Source organism: Plecotus auritus (assembly GCF_963455305.1).
Source record: "Plecotus auritus genome assembly, chromosome: 3".
NCBI classification, from domain to species: Eukaryota; Metazoa; Chordata; class Mammalia; order Chiroptera; family Vespertilionidae; genus Plecotus; species Plecotus auritus.
The window spans coordinates 186,078,075-186,100,829 of NC_137772.1; the positions used below are offsets into that span (position 1 = coordinate 186,078,075).

At 38.4% G+C, this 22,755-nt stretch overlaps 1 protein-coding gene across 2 annotated transcripts in view; it reads left to right on the top strand.

Annotated features, from left to right (window-relative positions):
• CPNE8 (copine 8) overlaps positions 1-22,755 on the top strand; it is a 197,285-nt gene that overhangs the window by 134,830 nt on the left and 39,700 nt on the right. The window contains exons 12-13 of one of the 2 annotated variants that reach the window (XM_080658963.1): positions 2,646-2,699; positions 4,053-4,114. In XM_080658963.1, the coding sequence (XP_080515089.1) occupies positions 2,646-2,699; positions 4,053-4,114 (116 nt within the window). Of the gene's footprint in view, positions 1-2,645; positions 2,700-4,052; positions 4,115-19,742; positions 19,857-22,755 lie in introns of those variants that run through there. The other variant, XM_080658964.1, reaches the window with a different exon arrangement.

Genomic DNA, 22,755 nt, shown 5'->3' on the forward strand with positions numbered 1-22,755 from the left:
GATGCTATAAATGAACTGTGCTTGGCTTAGTGTGTTTGTGCACATTCACTGTGGTTTAGATGAAGACAGAAGGGAATGGCAAGGCATGATTCAGTTGTTAAAGAAATCTAAATTATCAAAGCAAACACACTAGTGATTTCTGCCTTAACTGCCAGGTCTATGTTGAGCATATGCTATGTTTTAGTACTGTTAATCCTTGAGCTATGTTATCTGTACATTCTCTATATTTTTAAATTTAACATACATGGATAGCAGATGAGAATATCTCAGTATTTAGTCAATAATGGTAACTATTTCCCTGCCAGATTGATGCTTAAATTGACCTCTTTTAAGTTAAGAGTGGAGGAATCATCTCCTTTTACCACTTTCTTACTGGCCTAAAGCAGTTGTATTCCATGCATTCATTCAGGCGTTAACATATAAATGAAATATTTATTACATGGCTTCTATATTCTCACTGTGTATCAGGCCCTGGGGACACAAAGATTTATACAAATTTCATTGTCTGATGGGTGAGACAAACACAGGAAATATACTTAGTGTATTTTGAAAACTGCTATATATAATAGAATATACGTAGTGGACTATGAGATATTTGGGTTGGGGGCAAACTCAACCCAAGAAAGCTTTGTAGGTAAAGACAAAGATGGAATATTGGATCAATTTTTATATCTAAGTCTTTCAAGGAAGGAATAGTAAGTCTCTAAACAGACAATGAAAGTAATATCAGACAGGCTGGACTTACATAGAAGCCTGTTTTCTCTGTCTACCCTCAAAGCTGAGGAGGAACGGCATGTGTACCAGTGCTCCTGGTACTTCGGACTCATCTACTGCCAGTCACCACATAACCCTCCACAGACCAACCACTTTGCCTGCGTTGGTACACTCCTTATGTGCCCCAACAGTGTAAAACTCTGCCTTGGCCATCACCTGCCCTATCAGCAGATTCGTGGTCGGCCAGCAATTAAGGATTAGAGCTTCCTCGGGTCTTCCCCGGCCATGCAGAGACCTGCACATATACTTGACCTTCTAGATCCCCAGCAATATGCCTGAGCTTTTAAAAACCTAGGTTAGTTTGGCAGGTAAAGCTTGTCTGATTCGTGGGATGATAGCATTACCTCCAGAATTGGAGTCACACTGGGTTGGAGCTCATTTTGAGGCTATTGCTAGGTCTACGGTGGGGTCCTCAGTTGGTGTGCTTATTACCAGGGGCTCGATTGGTCCCTAGGTGGAAGAGACTGGCTCTAGTGCCTTGCTCAGTAGGGTGGTACAGGGTCTTCAGTCAGCTAACCTGTTACTAGGTGCACAGGTAGGTGTGGCTTCTGCCAGGTGCCTGGGAGGGCTCCACCTTAGTGGGCTGGGCCTGGACCATGCCTGAGAGGGCCTGGAACTAAGCCGCGGGGCTGCTTCAGGTTCCATAGCCAAGACTGAGATCCGGAGATCTGGCTCTGGAGGCACAGATGAGCATGTGTCCTGGGTGGGCTGGACCCAAATACAGGGATATTTCAGGATCTCCTGAGGTGCACATGAGTGTTTTATGGTGGGTCTCTGTGTCAGCAAGATTGCCTACAACTGTGGCTGGGTGGGTCTGGAAGTGAGTGTTGGGCCCTTTAAGGATCTAAGGGGTTGCAGATAGGATCATTACCCTGGATCTGCAGGACTGTTGATGGACTGCAGCTGTGAGGGGGCCGGACCCAAGTAAAGGGCCCTTTTAGGGTCTCCAAGAGTGCAGATGACGATGTGTCTTGCTGGCTCCATGTGCCAGCAAGCCGTCAGACTTTTTTAATCTTTATGGTTTTGCTTTCTGTTTCAGCCAACCTGGGCCAATTACTTTTTTCTCTTTCTAGAACGTTGCATTTGTCTATTCCCTTTCATTGGAGCCCTATTTTAAATGAGTAAATTCTAGTTCAAATAATACTTATAAATTCTTTCATTTTTATTTCCCTATCAAAATGCGTCATTTACGTTTTGGATTGAGACGTGCTGAAAGAACCTTTCTTAGGCACTTATCCTGTTAGATTGATTTATCCTATTAACAGGCTTTCCTTGTCTTTATGTTCTCTCTATCCTCCCGTATCTTGACACTGTAAGATGCAGTAATATTTGTCATGGCACAAACAGCCTAAAATTCATTCTTCTGTCCACAAATTATACCTTTACCAATTATTGTGCAGCCTGGGTATCTGGTTGAAGTTATTACCAGCGTAAAGCAATATAGTCCATAGAGCCCTTATATATCCACATATTTGGGTGATTTTGCTATGTTAGTGTATTTAACTTACTGAAAAATTATGTCTTTTGACTATACTTTTCTGTCACAACATATATATCTTTTTTCTACAAAGCACTTATTATTATTTAGAACCTTCAGTATTAAAGGTCTTTCTCATATCAAGAGATGCAGATGAGTAAGAGTAATCAATGCATAAAGTAATTGAGAACATTAATAAAATAAAGCTTTTTAAGATGAATAACCCTAGTAACTATGGCAGAGGAATTTTGGGTAAACGACTGTGCAGGAGTCATAATAAAGGCATTGGTAAATGAAGAAATGCATAAGAAGTAAAGGCAGCAGGTTGAGCTACACATTTTAAAATAATTTTACTATTAAACCTAACACATTGTGATTGTTTTCTCTTTTCAAGGTGGTGAATCCCAAAAAGAAAGTAAAAAAGAAAAAATACATTAATTCGGGAACAGTAAGTCAAGTATTATGTTATTCTTTAAGGATTCAAACAAATGAATAAAAATGTATATGTATAACAGTTTTCATCAGAATTGAAGCAACTCAATACTGAGCTGTTTCACTTAGAATTTTAATATGAAAGTATACTAGTATAATAGAAAAATAAACTTGCCGTGGGAATGTTTCTAATTTCCGGGGCCAGATGCGGCAGGGATCTCCCTTTTCCGAGTCCAGCACAGAAAGAGAGATGAACGAACCCGTTCTAAGTGGAGGCAGCCAGGGATTGAGAAATAAAAGAAAGAATGAAAGAAAGAAAGAAGATGCAGAGATAGATTTAAAAAGCTGGGAGCTGGGTGGAACCGCTGCCACCTCTGATGGAGAGGCAGGGACCCCGAGCCCAGCAGTGCATTTATTTTATACCCCCAAATACCAGGAAGTAACACCAAAACTTAGGATCAAAGGAGCTTATTTGCATTCTTGAGTAGGCCCTAGTATTCCTGGTGCTTGCCTGGATTTACATATTAAAGCCCGCTCCCGACACCTGGGCTGAAATGAAGGCCAAGCTGATAACATACATGTCCAGCCTTTTTTGGGGAAGCATGTTCCCAGGGCGTGGCTCTGCCTATGGCCCTGAGTTCAGCTGACAGTAATTAAAAAAATGCCCATGTGCCTTCCCAGGCTCTGTCTACACTAATGGAGAACATCTTATGGGAGACAGTGAGCCAGCTCTCTGCAGGTTGCTCTGGGTCAAGGGGGTCATAATGCCTGGAAGGGAAGCTGAAGTTTTGTTAAGAATTCTTCATTCATTGGCACCAAACTAGAGAGAATCAAGCAGACATGAAAAAGTTTAAGTGGTAGTGAGAAATACTATAGTCCTTATAGGCTACCCTTAATTATTATGACTCATTTTATAGCATGAGAAAGTACTTGTTTATAGTCCATTAACATTTACAACTGTAGGAATGCTTGACTAAATCAGTGCAGAAGGTGTAAAAATGAAAGTATCCTAAAATTGTGCAAAATCTAAATCATCCTATTTCGATAAAAAATATGCTGAAGATTTTACCCTAAGATTACTTCTCTTTGGGAGAAGCAACTTTTACATTCTCTCCAAGTTTCCTTTTAAATATTTTTATAAACCAAGACATCTAAAATATTAGATGGCCTCATTACAGAACCATGGCAAAGATACACATTTCCTCTGACATGACTAAGCTTATTCATTTTGATTTTTTAGTTTTAACCATTTTTCAGCTCCCTTTCATCTTTTCTTTTATCTAAAATGAGAAGTAACACAGTGTCCTTGAAAATAATTTCTATGCTGTTCTTTAAAGGAAGTAAACTGGTCATTTTTGTTTTTTTTCAGGTAACCTTACTCTCTTTCTTGGTAGAAACAGAAGTTTCATTCCTTGACTATATTAAAGGAGGGTAAGTCATTCTCTGAAATTGTTTTATTGTTTAAGCATTCCTTTAAATGTGTGTGGCAAGTGCTACCACTAGGTGATAGACAACTGAAATAATCACTTTTATTATGTTTTGATGGCAGATGAATTGCACTTTTGTATCAGACCTATGAGATAAATTTATATACCAAGAGCTATTACTTTTAGAAAAAATTGTAACTTTTCTTTGACCAAGAGAAAAAACTATTGTGTTAGTAATAGTTGTAAGGGTATATGTGCTTTCATAGAATGTTTTCATTTGTCTAACACCTGGGACTTTTTAGGTTTACTTTTTATTATTTTTTAAAATTGAAGAAAAATTTTAGCTGAAGGCTTATTGCAAATGTTTATTCTAGCTCCAGATTATTAAAGAATGTATCTTGTCATGAAATTATAATGCAGATATGGATGGTGAATAGTCATTTAGTTGCTCCCTAAGCTTCTAGGAATATGTATTAGAAAAAAAATTGATCGTTGTAATCATTCTTAAAATTTACGAGTCCAGACAGAACCTGTCTTGGTAATGTATTATGGATTTTGCTCCTATTTTTTTAAAATCTAACCAAGCATCCCCAGAGATTACAAACAATCATCTATTACCATATGGTCTAAAATATCCACATTTTCTAATTTAATTGCTGTTACCTTGTATTTACAATACATAAAAATGGTAAGAAGACAAATTTGAATTTTCCATAATTTCATGGCAAATAAGAGCAGACAGAGACAAAATTCATGTAAATCTCTTCTTAATTATCATTCAGCAAGTGTTTTATTTATTTATTTATTTATTTTTCCAATACTCATTCTCTGTTTGATTGACATGAGGCAGAGAAGAAGACAGGATGGAAGAATGAGGGGGCAAGAGGAGCAAGGGTAGTTCCCCCCAAAAGGGAGAGCTTTCTCCATTTTGCTCTTATTTAAGGAAACAAACAAACAAAAGCAACTTGCCTAAGTGGAGAATCTTGGCTGTATATAGACATCTTGCAACCTGCCACCTGGCTGCACAGTCTTAGAGGCTATGATGGTTTTTCAATAAAGTTAAAGGAAAGCATACTAAGTGGAAGAAATGTTTGCCAGCTCTCCTTAGGATTCCAGGCTCTGCACATATTCTTACCTTTATAAGATGGGATAATAAAACGCTGTGTTTATAAAAGAAATCTATAATAATAAAAGTATAATATGCTAATTAGACGATACAGCCGAATGACCTTTCAGATGTCATTTCGGACGTCCTTCCGAATGAAGCTGTGGTGGCAGGAGCCGAGGCAGAGGTGGTTAGGGGCAATCAGGCAGGCAGATGAGTGATTAGGGGTGATCAGGCAGGCAGGCGAGCCATTAGGGACAATCAGGCAGGCAGTGAGTGGTTAGGGGCAATCAGGCAGGCAGGCCAGTGTTTAGGGGTAATCAGGCAGGCAGACAGAGGTGGTTAGGGGTGATCAGGCAGGCAGGCAGAGTGGTTAGGGGTGATGAGGCAAGCAGGCAGAGTGGTTAGGGGTGATGAGGCAGGCAGGCAGAGTAGTTAGGAGCCAGTTGTCCCAGATTGCAAGAGGGATTGGGCCTAAACCGGCAGTCAGATATCCCCCGAGGGGGTCCCAGATTGTGAGACGGTACAGGCCAGGCTGGAGGGACCTCTCTCCCACCGTGCACGAATTTTGTGCACCGGGCCTCTAGTAATAATAATAATCATAGACCCTGGCCAGTGTCCTTAGTGGTTAGAGCATTGGCCTTTACACCTAAGGCAGTGGTCAGCAAACTCATTAGTCAACAGAGCCAAATATCAATAGTACAATGATTGAAATTTCTTTTGAGAGCCAAATTTTTTAAACTTAAACTTCTTCTAACGCCACTTCTTCAAAATAGACTCGCCCAGGCGTGGTATTTTGTGGAAGAGCCATACTCAAGGGGCCAAAGAGCCGCATGTGGCTCACGATCTGCAGTTTGCTGACCACGGACCTAAGGGGTTGCAGGTTCCATTCCAGGTCAAGGGCATGTATCTTGGGTTGCAGGTTAAATCACTGCCTGTGCACTCTCTCTCTCTTTCCCTCTCCCTCCCTACCTCCCTTCCACTTTCTCAAAAAAATCAATGGAAAAAAATATCCTCAGGTGAGAATTAAAAAAAATAAATAAATAAGATACCTGTATAAATAAACTTCTTAGTAGCTGTAGCAATAAAGAAAGATGGTAAGACAATTGATATCTCAGCATAGTCTTTTTAAACTAAAAATAAAAAAAGTGTTTTCTCTATCTGGCTATTTTCCTGTTGAAATAATAATTTGAAGTTTTAAAATGTTAAAAATTTCTTTTGTTTTACTTTGTGGGCATGTTAAGTGTATATGTGTGTGTGTAATAAATATCCAATATGTTTTGTTAGCAGGGAAAATCTAGTAACATTTTGATGTGTTCAGAATCTCTTACCAATAAATAAATCATTTTTATTGATTGTTCACATTCTCCTACTATACCTAGTTCAATGACAGTCCTAACTATATCACACTGTCATATTTTTCTGCTGCTTCCAACCTCCAATTTTATTTTATTTTTTTTGGCTTACACACATCCTATTTTTAGCACTGTCTATGCTAGAAGAAATGCTTGTGACCTTTTTCTGGCAGAAATCAGTATATAACTGGAGCCCAACCTATGAGGTACACTTTATTTCAATCCTAACTTCCCATGAGTTGATAAGATTCCATTTTTGATTTATAAATGGGACCTGGGGAAATGGAGTTTGAATTTCACTGCATAATTCATCTAACTAGATTTATATTAACTTTTATATCATAACCATATTATCTAAAAACTAGAGGCCTGATGCACGAAATTCGTGTAAGAGTAGGTCTTTGCAGCCGCAGTGGCTGCCTAGATCCTCCCTCGCAGCCGGGGCACTGCCTCAATCCTGCGGCTGCAGCCCCGGCTTCATCTGGAAGGTCATCTGGTCTAATTAGCATATTACGCTTCTATTATTATAGATGACATAAAATATTATTTCATAGAATACATTTTTATATGAAGTGTACATAATACGTATTTTTTGCCAATCTGACAAAAAAATGTAGGTATAATTTTGATTCATTCATACCAGATGGCTATTGTTGTGTTGACTGTTGTCATTTTTTTATTTGACAGTCTAAGGGGAAAGAGGTCAGTGCCCCTCACTAAATAGTCAGCTATTGCTTGTTTTAAAAATCCTTGTGGTACACCAGTATGCCTACTGCTGTACACTGATTGAAAATTGCTGCTCTAAGTGGACAAATATATGCAGTGGTGGGAAATCATATTAAAAGCAAAGACATTATTACACAAAACTTCTGAATAATAGCAAAATGGAATATAATGAGCTATGCTTGTTTTACTTTAGAATTAATTATAATAATTGGCCATTAATTATGTATAGTTTCACAAATGGATATTGAATCTCATCTGAACATCAAATCAGAATTTCTAGTCTCTTGCAACTAAAAAAAAAATTCTAAAACTGTTAAACACCTCAGTAATATTTAGTATTCCTCATAGTAATTTTTCCAAAAACCACACAATACTTTCCTTTTATTAGTGTTTTATTTTCAGGTTTTGGGAAAGAAATATTATGTCTCCCAAATTTTAAACATAAATATCTACATTCGTGTTTCACATTACAACATTAAATGTGAAATGGTACAAAGAAAAATTAGGTAAAATGAAAATAACTTAATATGATGCTAGATCCCCTGTAATCATACTCTGTAAAGATAATTACTGCTAGAAATTTATTCTCAAACACACGCTGTTTTTATATCAGTGTGATCACACTGTGCACAATATTTTAGAATGTATATTTTGTTCATTAAACATTATATATATATTTCCATGTCGGTACTTATATGCCTACTTATTTTAACAGTTTTTAACTGTATGGATGCACACAATTTAGTTTAAAAATATTTTGTGCTACATATTTTAGTTGCAGCTATTTTATTTTTCCATTATAAACAAGGCTTCAATATAAAAACAAACCCTGGTGCATACGTTTTGTGCACTTCATTAAGCACATCTACAAGGTTACTTTCTAGAAATAGTGTTGTTGGATGAAAATGGTATGTGTATTTCATAGTTTGTTAGATATTTCTAAATGGTGTTCCTAAAAGGGCAATCATAATTTATACTTCCAACATTTGCATATGAAAGTACCGTATCTTTATCCTTACAGAAGAGTGCCACTCCTTTTACATTTTTGCTAATTTAATAGCTAAATATTATAAATCGTCAGTTTTTGTCTGTGAAACCTCTGCTTAGTAATTGTGATGTCCTTTGTCAAGGCCGATTTTTAACTAGTGGTGTCTCTGGAAACAGATTTCAGAACTCTTTTTTAAAAATTGTTTTGCTTTTTTTCTGCTTCTTCTCTCAGTCCCACCAAAAAAAAGGTTGAGTGTTTTCAACTGAGAACAGAAGGCAGAAAGCTGACTGGCAGCTACATCCCTAGTGCTGTCAACACTTCAGCTAAACTTCCCCAATATTCACATTTTGGTCTTTGGTATCTACTCCTCTTCAGCACACATCTAAAAAGACTCTTCTTAATTTAGCCATCTGACCTTGTTTCTTTTTGCTTTGTGATTGCATTGAAGAAGAACAATAAAATAAGCTAACACGTTGGGCTACAATCAAGCAAGCAACCCAAAATAGTATTTTGGAGGTTGTATTAGCATATTTGAAGATTTGTTTTTCAACATTAGCTTTTTTGAAGAAATGCTCCACCATTATATCCAAATATAATATTGCAGAAGCTATTGGAACTAAGTATTGAATTCAGTTTTGTTTTTATAATAAATCATAGAAGCTACTCACTTTTAACTTAAAATACCCAAATATCAGTATTTGTTACTGGCATTTGCGGATTGTTTTGTTGTTAATTTGGGTTAGCATCATTGTTGCTAATTGTCATGGCGTCAATTCAGGGACCTACTCACCATAGCCTTTGTCGTCTAGGAGAAACTATTGTTGAGTTATGCTTATTTGTGCTGAATCTTAATTGGCAAGTAAAGCTAGAGGTCTTCAATAAAGGTGAAAAATCATCATATAAAATATGAGTAACAATAATTAAATTGGTAGTCTGGCTAGCTCTGGGCCACTTAAAATAAAGTTAGTTGAGCTTTTCCTGTATCATATTTTTTTCTCTACATGAATTTTATAAACTATTTCCCTTACATGGGTTGTGTGGGAGAATGAAAACAAAGGGGGCAAACCATTGACTGATGTGGAATATGTAGGACTGTGATCAAACTCTGAAATTCCTGACTTGCACTTTAAAATGTCATCTCTCTTTTTGTTTCATCTCACACAAATATAATAAAATATAAAGTTATAAAAACATTGTTTCCTCAAGAATCCAAGTAGAAATTTTGTAGAGTTAAGAATGATCACATTTAAATACTAAACAAAACTGTTTTCATAGTCCTTTAATATCTTCCCTTTCAAATGAAAGTTTTTACAGGCCTAATTTTTACTGTTGCATATCCCAGGATTCCATTATTTTTGTCATTATCGAAGTAGGCATTTACATGAAAATATAACCTTGATTGTGAAATCATTTGTTAGCTTGTTACTGTTCATTCACTGTCTGAGTTCCTAAAACATTGTGTTTGGCTGCAGTCTACAGGTTTATGAATTCAGGTACATGGTGAATAGAGGAGGCATGAGACAGATGCATTCGAAATCAGCCAAGATCCTATTTTTATGTAAATATCTTGTGAAATAAAAATCTGAATTTTGGAACTTTTTTATTTAAGCAGTACCATGATTTTCCTGCAGCATAAGAAACATTTTATGACTTGAAGTAGTAAAGAGGTTTATTTTCTACATAGAAGAATAATATCCACAAAGGAGGTCTTACTGTAGAATAATAAAACCTGTTTGCCTCTTCTGGGTTGTTGACCTTAGGGTCATTATTTTTAATCACACGCTGTACAATTATTGCAGTGTTTTTAAAATTTTTTTCTTATTAAGATATAATTTTATGAACATAGGGGTGCATATATTCTTTCTTATTGATGTTTTGGGTTTCTTAGGATATATTCGTAGAAGTGGGATCAATGGGGGAGAAAACAAAGGGGACATCTGTAATACTTTTAACAATAAAGATAAAAATTTTAAAAAGAGAAATAATTTTAAATATTAAAAGTCTGATATACTTGGCAACTAAAGATGTTTATTCAGTAATTAATTTATGGAATTCAATATTCCAGTTACTATTTTGTTGTTGTTATTGTTGTTGGTAATCCTTATTCGATGATATTTTTTCCATTGATTTTTTAGAGAGAGTGCAAGGGAGGGGGAGAGACAGGAAGAGAGAAACAACAGTGTGAGAGAGACAACATCGATTGGTTGCCTCCTGCAACTGAGGTATGTGCCCTTGTCTGGAATCAAACCCGGGACCCTTGGGTCCGCTCTATCTGCTGAACAAACTGGCCAGGGAAATTCCAGTTATTATTGATAAGGGTCATATCAGATTCATACAATATTACAGAAATGTTTTGAAATTTATGACCTCCTTTAGGGTAACACCATCGATTATCATTGGTGAAATGGCTTTATTGATCTCTACAGATTTATTTATTTTTTAGGATAATTCTTTTATTGATTAAGTTATTACATATGTGTCCTTATCCCCCCATCACTCCCCCCAGTTTATAAAATACATTTTTCCATATTCCCAATAGCTCACACTCTAGGGATCTGAGGGCAGAATAATAGATTTCAGTTTGGTTTTATCTGCCCTTCCATCCTCTATGTGTCTTATATATTCATGAAACTCTACTCTACCACTAACATGACCAAGAACAAATGTTTGTAAAGCTTTCTACATCTACTAGTATCTGACTGGCAGATGAGGGGGGAAAACAAATTCTGATGCACACTGAGTCTCTCTAAGCTCCCAGGATTTCATATCAACACAAACCCTAGTCTGTGCTTTTATCAGACAATTGAATGTATTAGAAACTTGCAGGTCTACAAATGGTCAATTTCCTTCCTCTGAAGAACACCCCAACTCTCATCCAACTGGCCCTGATGTCCTAACACCTATATCCAGTGTTAGTTTCTCTGGGTGTTATTTTAATTGTCTGTTTGTATGATGTGTCTCTCAAAGAGATTGGCAGTTTTTAAATATTTTATAGAGCTGAACACACAGTAGCTACTGACTAAACATAATTTAATTAGCAAGCCATTTTAAGCTGGACTTTTGACTCTTTCCCCCAAATCTCTTAACATAATGAAACATAAATAAATAGGGCTTTTAAACAAAGAGTGTGACAATTCAATGATCTGGATAACAAACCCTCATGTGTGTCTCTCTCAGAATTTATCATCTTATGACCTTTCTCTTTGCATGCCTCATACCACAATTACCAAACAAAACAGATGAACCAGGCTTTCTGGGATAAGAAAAAATGCTTTTGTGTTGCCTCTGCCAGAAATGTTCTCAACTTAACTCCGTATCTGGGTTTGCAGTGACTTGGAGAGAGGCAGGTCAAGACTAGAAGCATCAGGTGCTTATTCTCCTCACATGTTAGAAAGGAAACATGAGAGAAGGTAATAGGGAGATGCTAAGTGGGCAAGTTCTGGGCAAGAATCAAAATAAGAGGTAAATGTTTGACAAGAGGTCAAGTGTATTGTACAGAGGTGGTTGCTGATAATTGAGGTAGTGCATAGTAGGGGCTAACAAGCTGGGCTCTGGCATTAACCGTGTAGTTCAAATCCTAGATCTGTCTCTTGTTAGCATAGCTTGTTTCCATTTCTATGAACTAGGAATAAAAATAAAAATGCCTGTCTCGTAGAGAAGCTATGTGGATTAAATGGCATATGTTAACCTTCAGTAAACGCTACTATCATTTTTCTGAATAATTTGAATTTCTTTAAAATTCCAATAAATTTTATTCATTTGATCATCATAATATCATTGGTGGTAGTTGTCCTATTTATCCGAGACATGGAGAGAAAAAAAGATATATTCAAATTTACAAAGTCAATAAAAGTCATTTTTTTTTGGTGTTCAATTATCTTTCCAGGAATGCCAGTTCATTCTTTTGATTCTAGTCGGTCTCAAGCCAACTCATGACCCTGAATCTAAAATTTGTCTGACATTATTGATAAAAGGTTTATCAATAATTGGGGGAGGGGAGAAGGAAGAGCTACCTACTGCTGTAAACTAATTTAAAGACTAAAGTGGGCTTCTTGATACTGTTTATTTTAAATATGAGTTGATTATCAGTAAGTTCTGTTATCAACAAGCTCCATAAGGATTCTTTTTTTCCTTAAAAATACTTGAAGCCAGTGCAGTGATGCTGTTAAATGTTTGCCTTAGTTTTTTAAAATTGGTGGCAGTATATTGGTTATGTTGCCTAAGGGAGCACATCTTACCAGAACATGAAACACTATAAGGCTTTTGGATTTTTTCAAATCCAATTTCTTATTTGAAAACTGAATATACATGTCCAGGATTTTTTATAGTGCTTCTTGTGGTGGCACCCAAGTGTTTTGCTTTCATCAAATCAGTGGAGAGCTAAACCCTGCAGCACTAAATGGGGATAAATCTAATTAAAATAAAGCCATTCTGCCTCGTATAAGTACATTCACATAGAACATTACCATACATAAACTAAACTCATCTAACCTAAAATTTAGGAGAGAAACTTTTATACATATTAAGACTCATCAACATTTTTTTGGTTAATTCTTGACTCTAATTTTTTAACATGTCAAATGCATGCTTTAGAAGTCTATCGACGTCTAGTTATCTCTTGGGGGATTACCAGTTTGATGTTTTCAGAGCTATCTATTTCAAAGTCAGAGGAAACTTATGTAGTATCATCATTATAACCACGGCTGGTATAGCCAAAATATCGATAATCTATTTTGTATCAGGCTGCTTCTTAGTTATGTTTCATGATCGGAGTGTGCACTTTTAGCCATACTATCTCTAAAATAGTATCTCTTTGGTGGGCAATTGAAAGGTTGGGCTGGGGAAAAGAAACAAATAAGGGTAGCTTACTAAGGGCAGGTTTTGGTAGGGTGGGAGAATTTATCACTGACGTTGCTTAGATTGCTGGTATATGGTGATATTGGAATGTAAATTGAACATTAGAAGATTACACTTTTGTTTTTAAGTTATCTACAGACACTCCTTACTGCCTGTACTGGTTGGGGGTTCATTGCCCCATCATCGACACACCACTGACCAGCACGGTGAAGTAAAATGTGCCGGGGCCAAAACCAGAGCAAGTGGCTGACAGTTCCATCACTAGATCGAGAGTTCATTAAGGATCTTAACAGAAGAGGTGCTTCTTGGGTGTTTCTTGACATGGATATGTTAGTGCCTTCCACACCCCAGACTGTGTGCTTATGTTTCCTAAGCAGCGAGCCTCCAGGCTGGGAAAGGAAAGCTTGGGTGAGCAAAGGAACCAGGTGCTGGGAAGCTCGGGATCCAGGGCCTGTTAAGACATGGATAACGTTGAGGGCCTCTTGCTCTGGAGGCATGTGGGAGCCCTGATCAGAGTACCCTGGATGTTCAAGGCCAAGTTACCAAGTCCAACTTACCATACGCAGGTGCAAAAGCAAGGACACCACGATTGTACTGTATGCAACGCGTAGGCGTGCATTTCTGTAGCCCAAGTATTGACGCCACTATTTGGCAAGAAGCTTCTTTTGTCTAAGTTGGTATAAAGATGTGTTACTGACCAGCCAGGGCAAGGCTGCTTTTTAAAAAAAACATGTTTTTATTGATTTCAGAGAGGAAGGGAGAGGAAGAGGGATATAGAAACATCAATGATGAGAGGGAACCATTGGCTGGCTGCCTCCTGCACGTTGGATGGAGCCTGCAACCCAGGCATGTGCCCCCAACCAGAATCGAACCCGGGACCCGTTGGTCCACAGGCCGACTCTCTGCTTTTATGTGTACAATGACTCCTGTGTTTGCTGAGGCTGCTTTGCACAGCTACTGCTCTGTAAGGCTACTTTGAAGAACTGTTCTGTCTGATAGCTCCTTGTTAGCAATGGCTACTTGGTCTGCAATAAAGACTCTCCTATAAGCCTACAACTACTCATATCTTCTCTAATACCCAGCATCCATGAAGGGCCAGTCCCTAGCAGAGGGGCTCGAACCCAACAAGGCAGAACCAATGGGAATTTGTAATTAGCCCAGAGTTCTAATGTACATTCCATAACTCATTCCACAATCAAGGCTCAGCATTCATTCAGGAGTCAAAATGTTATATTAGTTTCAAGACGGAGCCACCTTTATATCTCACAAACACAATGGGAAGAATTAATGAAAACACACACACACACACACACACACACGTTAATGTAAAGAGAGAGCTGATTCTTCTACCCCAGAGGAAAGAATTAATATGAACCAGTAGAGAATGGCATGGATTGCCAAACGGAGCTTTCCTACAGCCTGTAGAATATTTGTTATGTGCAGGTACTTTGGGGTTTTATTTCTAACTAGAGGCCCGGTGCACGAATTCCTGGTGCATGGGTGGGATTCCTCAGCCTGGCCGGCGGTTGGGGCCAATTGAGGCCATCTGGCCCAGTCCGGCCTGATCACAGTCGGGGGCAGGGACCATGGGAGGTTGGCCGGCCAGAGAGTGGGACCATGGGAGGTTGGCCGGTTGCAGGAGGTTGGCTGTGAGAGTGCACTGACCACCAGGGGGCAGTTCCTGCATTGAGCACCTGCCCCCTAGTGGTCAGTGTGTGGCATAGTGACCGGTCATTTGGTTGTTCGGTCGCTTAGGCTTTTATATGTATGTACTAGAGGCCTGGTGCACAAAATTCATGCATTGGGGGGGTTGTCCCTCAGTCCAACCTGCACCTTCTCCAATCTGGGACCCCTCGGGGGATGTCCGACTGCCTATTTAGGCCCGATCCTAAACAGATAGTCAGACATCCCTTTCACAATCGGGACTGCTGGCTCCCAACTGCTCGCCTGCCTTCCTGATTGCCCCTAACCGCTTCTGCCTGCCAGCCTGATCACCCCCTAACCACACCCCTGCCAGCCTGATCGATGCCTAACTGCTCCCCTGCAGGCCCGATCGTCCCCAACTGCCCTCTCCTGACAGCCCAGGCTGCCACTGGGAGGGGTTCACTGCATGGGGGTGGGTGCGGCCGCTTCCCAGGCTGACAGCCCAGGCTGCTGCTGTGAGGGATTCACTGCATGGGGGTGCGGTAGCTTTCCAGGCTGCCACTGGGAGGGGATCACTCCATGGGGGTGCGGTTGCTTTCCAGGCTGAGACCCCAGGCTGCAGGTGTGTGTGTGGGGGATCACTCCGTGGGGAGTGAATTTGTTTTTGTTTTTTATAAAGGGTCAGGAGGGCCTCTGAGCAGCATTCCGCCAGGCCGCTTACGCAGCCGTCTCTCAGCAGCAGCCCCTCCCTGGGACTGGGGGACTCTGGCGGGCCTGAGAAGACTGGGCGCCGCCACCTTGTGGCTATGGGCGCCACCATTTTTGTCGTGGAGTGATGGTTAATTTGCATATTACTCTTTTATTAGATAGGATAGATAGATAATTAGAGGACTTCTTTTGAGTAGCTATTACCTATTTATCATGAGATTACTGGGGCTCAGACACTTGGCAATTTTGCAAATTTTTCAAATCACCAGTTGTGATTCTGGGTTTCAGACTTGTCTATGATTCAGAAGTTCATAGTCTTTCTACTAAGCATCAGTGCCTCCTCAGTACCTACCTTAGTGAAAAGGGGATTCGGCTAGGTTGTTCTTATATTTTTTGTTTGCGGTTGATATTTTGATTATGCCATTCATGAGATATCCTCTAAACTAGTGGTTTGAAAAAAAAGTTGGACATCTTGCATACCTTCCCTGATGAGATGAGTTCTTGAACTATAAGACCTTGAGAAGTTGTACTTTGGACCATTCTTACTGTTTTAAAAACAAAAACAAAACTGAAATCAGTCTTCAGTCTAGAGAAAGCACAAAGGTTTGTTAATTTGTGAAAACTAGATTTAGTAAAGACAAAGATTATTAGCATAAATAGTTGAAGAATCACATCACTTGTCTCCAGTTTATTCTTCCTTTTGACATTTCACTGATCCCTGAGAAATCCAGAAAGCTTGGAGCGATAGGAAAATAAGGCCAGGGTGAAGGCTTACAATTACTTAATGCAGAGGGGTTTGGTTTGAGGAAGGACCCAGATAAGTTCTACTAGTAACAGGTTAGATCACTCCTGGTTCAGTTTGAGGTGGGGCATGTTAGGGCCTTAGGGGCTGGTGAGAGGACAGGAAATCTGGCATGGGCGGGTCAGGTGCTGAGGTATAACCTGCAGCTCTCTGGCAGTTCCAGAAATGTAATAAGCACGGAATTTTCCAGTTTTCAAAGAAGTGCGCAAAAGTCAAGTCCTGCAAAACTAGCATCAATAATGGGATAGTAATTATAACAGCTACTTACTGAGTGTCGGCTAAAGGACAGATGCTTTTCTCATCCTCACAACAACAATCCAAGGAAGGGTTCTTTGTTTGTTTTTCTCCAATCAAGACCATATTGTACTTTTCCCCTTATTATTATTATGTATCACAGAAATGGCCATGCAGATGCCTGTTCTAACATAGTCTGGCCCCTGTAGCTGCCTCTCCTGATAGTTCCTGGCTGGGTAGTTGCCTCTTACAATAGTGCCTGATAGTGCCCAGCCGGTAGCTGCCTGATAGTGACAGCCTCTCATGGTAGGGTCTTCCTCTCACGATAATGGCCGGCTGGGAAGCTGCCTCCTGCAATAGTAGCTGCCTGTCTTGATAGTGTCCAGCACAGTGGTTGCCCATCGTGTTGTTGTCCAGCCCCATAGCTGCATGTCATGAGATTTAGGGATCCTAAGGAAATCTGTCCTTAAAAATTTTATTTTTTATTTTTAAATTGAATTTATTGAGGTGACATTGGTTAATAAAATTATATAGGTTTAAGGTACACAGTTCTATAATACATCATCTGTATTTTGTATTGTGTGTTCACCACCCCAAGTCATATCTCTTTCCATCACCACTTATTCCCCATTTATCTTCTCCTGCCACCCCATGACCCCCTTTCCCTCTGGCAATGACCATACTATTGTCAGTCTATGAGATTTTGTGGTGCTTTTCTTTTTCTTTTTTTTTTTCCTTCTTAATCCCTTTACCTTTTTCACTCAGCCCCTCTCTTCTTCCCCTCTGATGGCTGTGACTCTGTTTCTGTTTTTTTTTTAATATATTTTTATTGATTTCAGAGAGGAAAGGAGAGGAAGAGCGAGAGATAGAAATCAATGATGAGAGAATCATTGATTGGCTGCCTCCTGCACGCCCCCCACTGGGGATCGAGCCCGCAACCTGGGCATGTGCCCTTGACTGGAATCGAACCTGGGACCTTTCAGTCCGCAGGCCGACACTCTATCCACTGAGCCAAACCAGCTAGGGCGACTCTGTTTCTATTTTGATAGTTTATTCTGTTCATTAAACTCCACATATAAGCAAAATCACATGACTCCCGTCCCTCTCTCACTGGCCCCCTCCACCCAGCACAATACTCTCCAGGCCTATCCACGTCTCTGCAAAAGGCAGGATTTTCTTCCCCTCCATGGCCAGGCAGCTTTCTATTGTGTAAATGTACCATACTTGTTTTATCCACTCATCTGCTGATGGGCACTTGGGCTGCTTCCAAATCTTGGCCATCGTAAATAACGCTGCAATGAACATAGGGATGCATATATTCTTTCGAGTTAGTGTTTCAGGTTTCTTCAGATATATTCTCAGAAGTGGGATTGCTGGGTTATCATAAGGCACTTACATTTTTATTTTTTTGAGGAACTGCTATACTGTTTTCCACAGTGGCAGCATTCCCACCAACAATACATGAGGGTTCCCTTTTCTCCACATCCTCACCAACACTTTTTTGTTGACTTATTGATGATACCCATTCTGACAAGTGTGAAGTGATATCTCATTGTGGTTTTAATTTGCATCCCTCTGATGATTGGCGACTTTGAGCATCTTTTCATATCTATTGGCCATTTGTATGTCCTCTTTGGAGAATTGTCTATTCAAGTGCTTTGCCCATTTAGTAATTGGATTGTTTGTGTAAGTGTGTGTGTGTGTGTGTTTCTTTTTGGTGTTGTGTTTTAAAACTTGTTTATAAAATTTTGAATATTAAACCTTTATCAGATGTATTGATTAATATGTTCTCCCATTCAGTGGATTGTCTTTTCATTTTGATGGTGGTTTCCTTGGCTATGCATAAACTTTTTAGTTTGATGTATTCCCATTTGTTTATTTTTTCTTCTGTTTGCCTTGCCTGAGGAGATTTATCAGAAAAAAATATGGCTATGAGAAATGTCTAAGATTTTATTGCCTGTGTTTTCTTCTAAGATTTTTATTGTTTTGAGTCTAACATTTAAGTCTTTAATCCATTTTGAATTTATTCTTGTGTGCAGTGTAAGAAGGTGGTCTAGTTTTACTTTTTTACGTGTATCTGTCCTAATATCATTTATTGAATAGACTGTCTTTATTGCATTTTATGTTCTTGTCTTCTTTGTTAATATTAATTGACCATAAAGGTGTAGGTTTATTTCTGGGCTCTCTGTTCTGTCCATTGATCTATATGTCTGCTTTTTATGCCAGTACCAGGCTGTTTTGGGTACAGCAGCTTTGTAGTATAACTTGATAACAAGTAGTATGATTCTTCCAACTTTGTTATTATTTCTCAAGATTTCTTTGGCTATTTAGGGTCTTTTTTGGTTCCATATAAATTTCTGGGACATCTGTTATTGTTCTGTGGAATATGCCATTGGTATCTTGATAGGAATAGTTGAATCTATAGATTGCTTTGGGTAGTATGGACATTTTAATGATGTTAATTCTTATCCATGAACATGGTATATGCTTTCACTTATTTGATTTTCTTCAGTTTCTTTCCTCAGTGTCTTATAATTTTCCAAGTACAGGACTTTTACATCTTGGTTAAATTTATTACAAGGTATTTTTTAATGCAATTGTGAATGGGATTGTTTTCTTAGTTCACCTTTCTGATAGTTCATTGTTGGTGTATAGACCTGCAACTGATTTCTGGGTATTTTGTATCCTGGTATTTGACTAAATTCATTTATCAGTTCTAGTAGTTCCTTGGCGAAATCTTTAGGGTTCCCTATATATAGTATAATGTCATGTACAAATAATGTCAGTTTTACTTCTTCCTTTTCAATTTGGATGCCTTTTATTTCTTCTTCCTGTCTGGTTGCTGTGGGTAGGACTTCCAGTATTATGTTGAATAAGAGTGGTGCTACCAGACATCCCTGTCTTGTTCCTGATCTTAAGGAAAATGCTTTTAGTTTTTGCCCATTGAGTATGATGTTGGCTGTGGATTTGTCATATATGGCCTTTATTACATTGAGATATGTTCCCTCTATTCCCACTTTACTATGAGTTTTTATGATAAATAATCCAAAAGAGGTTTTATTATTCTTAACTTACTGCAAATGAGGTGCAAAGAGGTTGAATAGCTTTCCCAAGATCACATTGCAAGTAGTGAAAGTATTTCTATTTGAATTTGCATCTCAAAGCCTGCCCTCATTCTAGCAGATCTCAGTTGTCAAGGGTAATGAATCCTCTAATGTTTATGGGCATGGGAAGCAGGGATTGTGAAGATGCAGCAAAACTTAGAATCTGGCTGCTGTTTGTGTTGCCAATTAGGTAGTTGAACTACTTTTACGAAAGAGGAAAAAGGTAAGACAGAAAAGGATTCAAGGTTTAGCCCACAGTGAGCTGGGGTTATGCAGGATTAGGCTGATGATAATGCCAGAGGCAAGTGAACAGGTGTAGGGCAGGTTCTAGAACTGAAGTAGGAACCTGATTGCATTGCCAGTAAATCAAGGCAGAAGCAAAGTCTTGATGCCAGCATGGCAATCATGAGAGGGATATTAAGAGTGGGTGGACATCTCATCTGCATTTTTGGGTTCTAGAATCCAACAGCTTGTGGATCTGAATCTGCCTTTGTCAAGATTCATTTAAAGAAGGATGGAGGAAAGTTTATCTTTCATGTTAATAATGTCAAGTTTGTGCAACTGAACATAATTTGAAATTGGGAAGAAAATAATGCAGTACACCCCCAGCACAGTTGTTATTTCTCAAGAATTAATGTATAAAGACAGTTGTAGGAAAGTTATTTTAGATGGTATTATTCTATATGTGCATGTGTGTGGGAGTACATACATATGTGCAGTTTTCTTCGATATGCACACCTATAGGTGTTTTCTATGGATCTTTGCTTTGCTAGTTAAATTTTCCATCTTGACATCTGATTTATCTGTCATTCACAGCTTTTGGAAAGGTGGCAGAGTAAAATAAGGACTTTTTCCAAGTATGTATTTTAGCAGTAGTAGGGTGTATGAATTGGGAAGTCTCATAAGATGTTACTACTAACTCATGAAATTTGGCAGGCATAGCTTGTTTTATACTCTAGAATATGATATAACATAAATGTAGAATATAGTAAAACAAAATGACAGCTAAAGTGACACTTCTTGAACAGAATATTTTGAGACTTACATATGATAGTTTTATGAATATTATGTCAATCATTGCCTGTAAATTCAGATTTCTTACTTTGACACATGATTGATTTTTTCTCTAATATTAGTCTTCAAGCAATATTGAAGAATGAAAAAGGGTAACAAGATTAATAATGAAGATGTTTTGTCTGGCTTACTTTTATGACACAAATCATTTATCAGATCCTTGAAGAAATCTGCCTTATAGTCTAAAGTTATGGGTTTGCTAGCAACTTGAAAAAAAACTTTTATTGAATTTTTTTCAAAATACACTTGGTATATAGTAAGTATACATTATTATATTAATGTCAAATTCTTAGAAATCATGGGAATGAACAAATTTTAAATGCACAGTTATGTTATTAACTATGAATTGTTATAAACTCCTGTGCTATTTTTGTCATTTTTTTGATAGTAAGAAGCTGGAATTGTAAACTCTATGAGTTTTCAAGGATAGTGTTTGGTTTGCTACTGTTTTCTCTTTATCACTTAAACACAGGGCTTGACCATCAGAAAATGCTCAATAAATAATTGTTGAATTATAGTTTTTTAAATGAAAAATCCAAATGGTGTAATAACAGGCTAAGGGACTGTCACAACCATGAAACATTTTGTGTAATGAGCTATCATATTTTTCTTCTGATTTGCATACTGCTGATTCAGAATGGTAAAATAGTAAGATTCTTTCTGACATGCAGAATGAGGCAAAGAACCAATCAAATCTTGAAATCAATCAACCACAAGGTGTGCATTCCAATATGTGGAAAGCATTGTGCAAAACACTGTTATAATAGAGAATTGAGCTCTGGCCCTTATAGCAAAGTGGTTGGAGCGTTGGGCCACACAGCGAAAAATCACGGGTTGGATTCCAGTCCAAGGCACTTACCTGGGTTGCAGGTCATCCCGCCCCCATCCAGGCTCCTGCAAGGGGCAACCAATCAATGTCTCTCTCACATTGATGTTTCTCTCTCTGTCTCTCTCTCCCTCTCCCCCTCGTTTTCCCTCCCTTCCTTTCTCTTTAAAATGCAATGGGAAAAAGATCCTCAGGTGAGGATTAACAATGAAAGAAGGGAGAGAGAGTGAGAGAGAGAGAGAGTTATTGTGCCAGACCTTCCCTCTGAGACTTTTAAAACTTGACTAATGTCAGTAACTAGATTGTTGGAATTCAAACCCAGCTTTTTCAGACTCAGAAGCTATACCCTTTCTAATACACCATACTCCCTGTAGTACAGTCAGTTCAGTTCCTTTCTGCAGAATGACAAAGTAATTCACCGATGGTGACAATTCTTTCAAGTTCCTTAAAAACATTTATTATCTCAGAATGTATCCCAAGTATGTCCCTATATTCTTTTCTAAAAATTTTAAAACTCATTTTGGTTCATACTGGTTAGTGTATGTTCCAAATTAACCTATATTCTTAGCCTATAAACCTAATTTCTAATCTAAGAAGAAATTACCATGTAGCTATAAAGAGAATCTTTATTAGTTTTTTTTATTAAATGTAAAGCATAAAAGATACATTCCTTAGGAAAAAATGATTGAGTTTTTTTCAGTACCTGATATTTAGGGCTCTTCAGGCTTAATTTTTTTAAAATATATTTTATTGATATTTTACATAGGGGAAGGGAGAGGGATAGAGAGCTAGAAACATCGATGAGAGAGAAACATCAATCAGCTGCCTCCTGCACACCTTCCACTGGGGATGTGCCCGCAACCAAGGTACATGCCCTTGACCGGAATCGAACACGGGACCCTTCATTTTGCAGGCCGACGCTCTATCCACTGAGCCAAACCGGTTTCGGCTTCAGGCTTAATTTTTAAAGACAGAAGGAAATATTACTATAGTTAGTGCTAAGAGAACTAAAAGGGATCCTGTGCTGAAATACCTAACATCATCATCATCATCATCATCACCATCATCATCATCATCATCATCACCATCACCTCCAGCAACACTACCACCATTTAAACAACACTTTTAGACTTGAAGTGGTAAATCAATTGTGAAGTGTCAAAGTAATTTGTTAATAAAAATAGTCGAAGTAGTCATGTTTTAAAATGATTTGCTTTTTCAA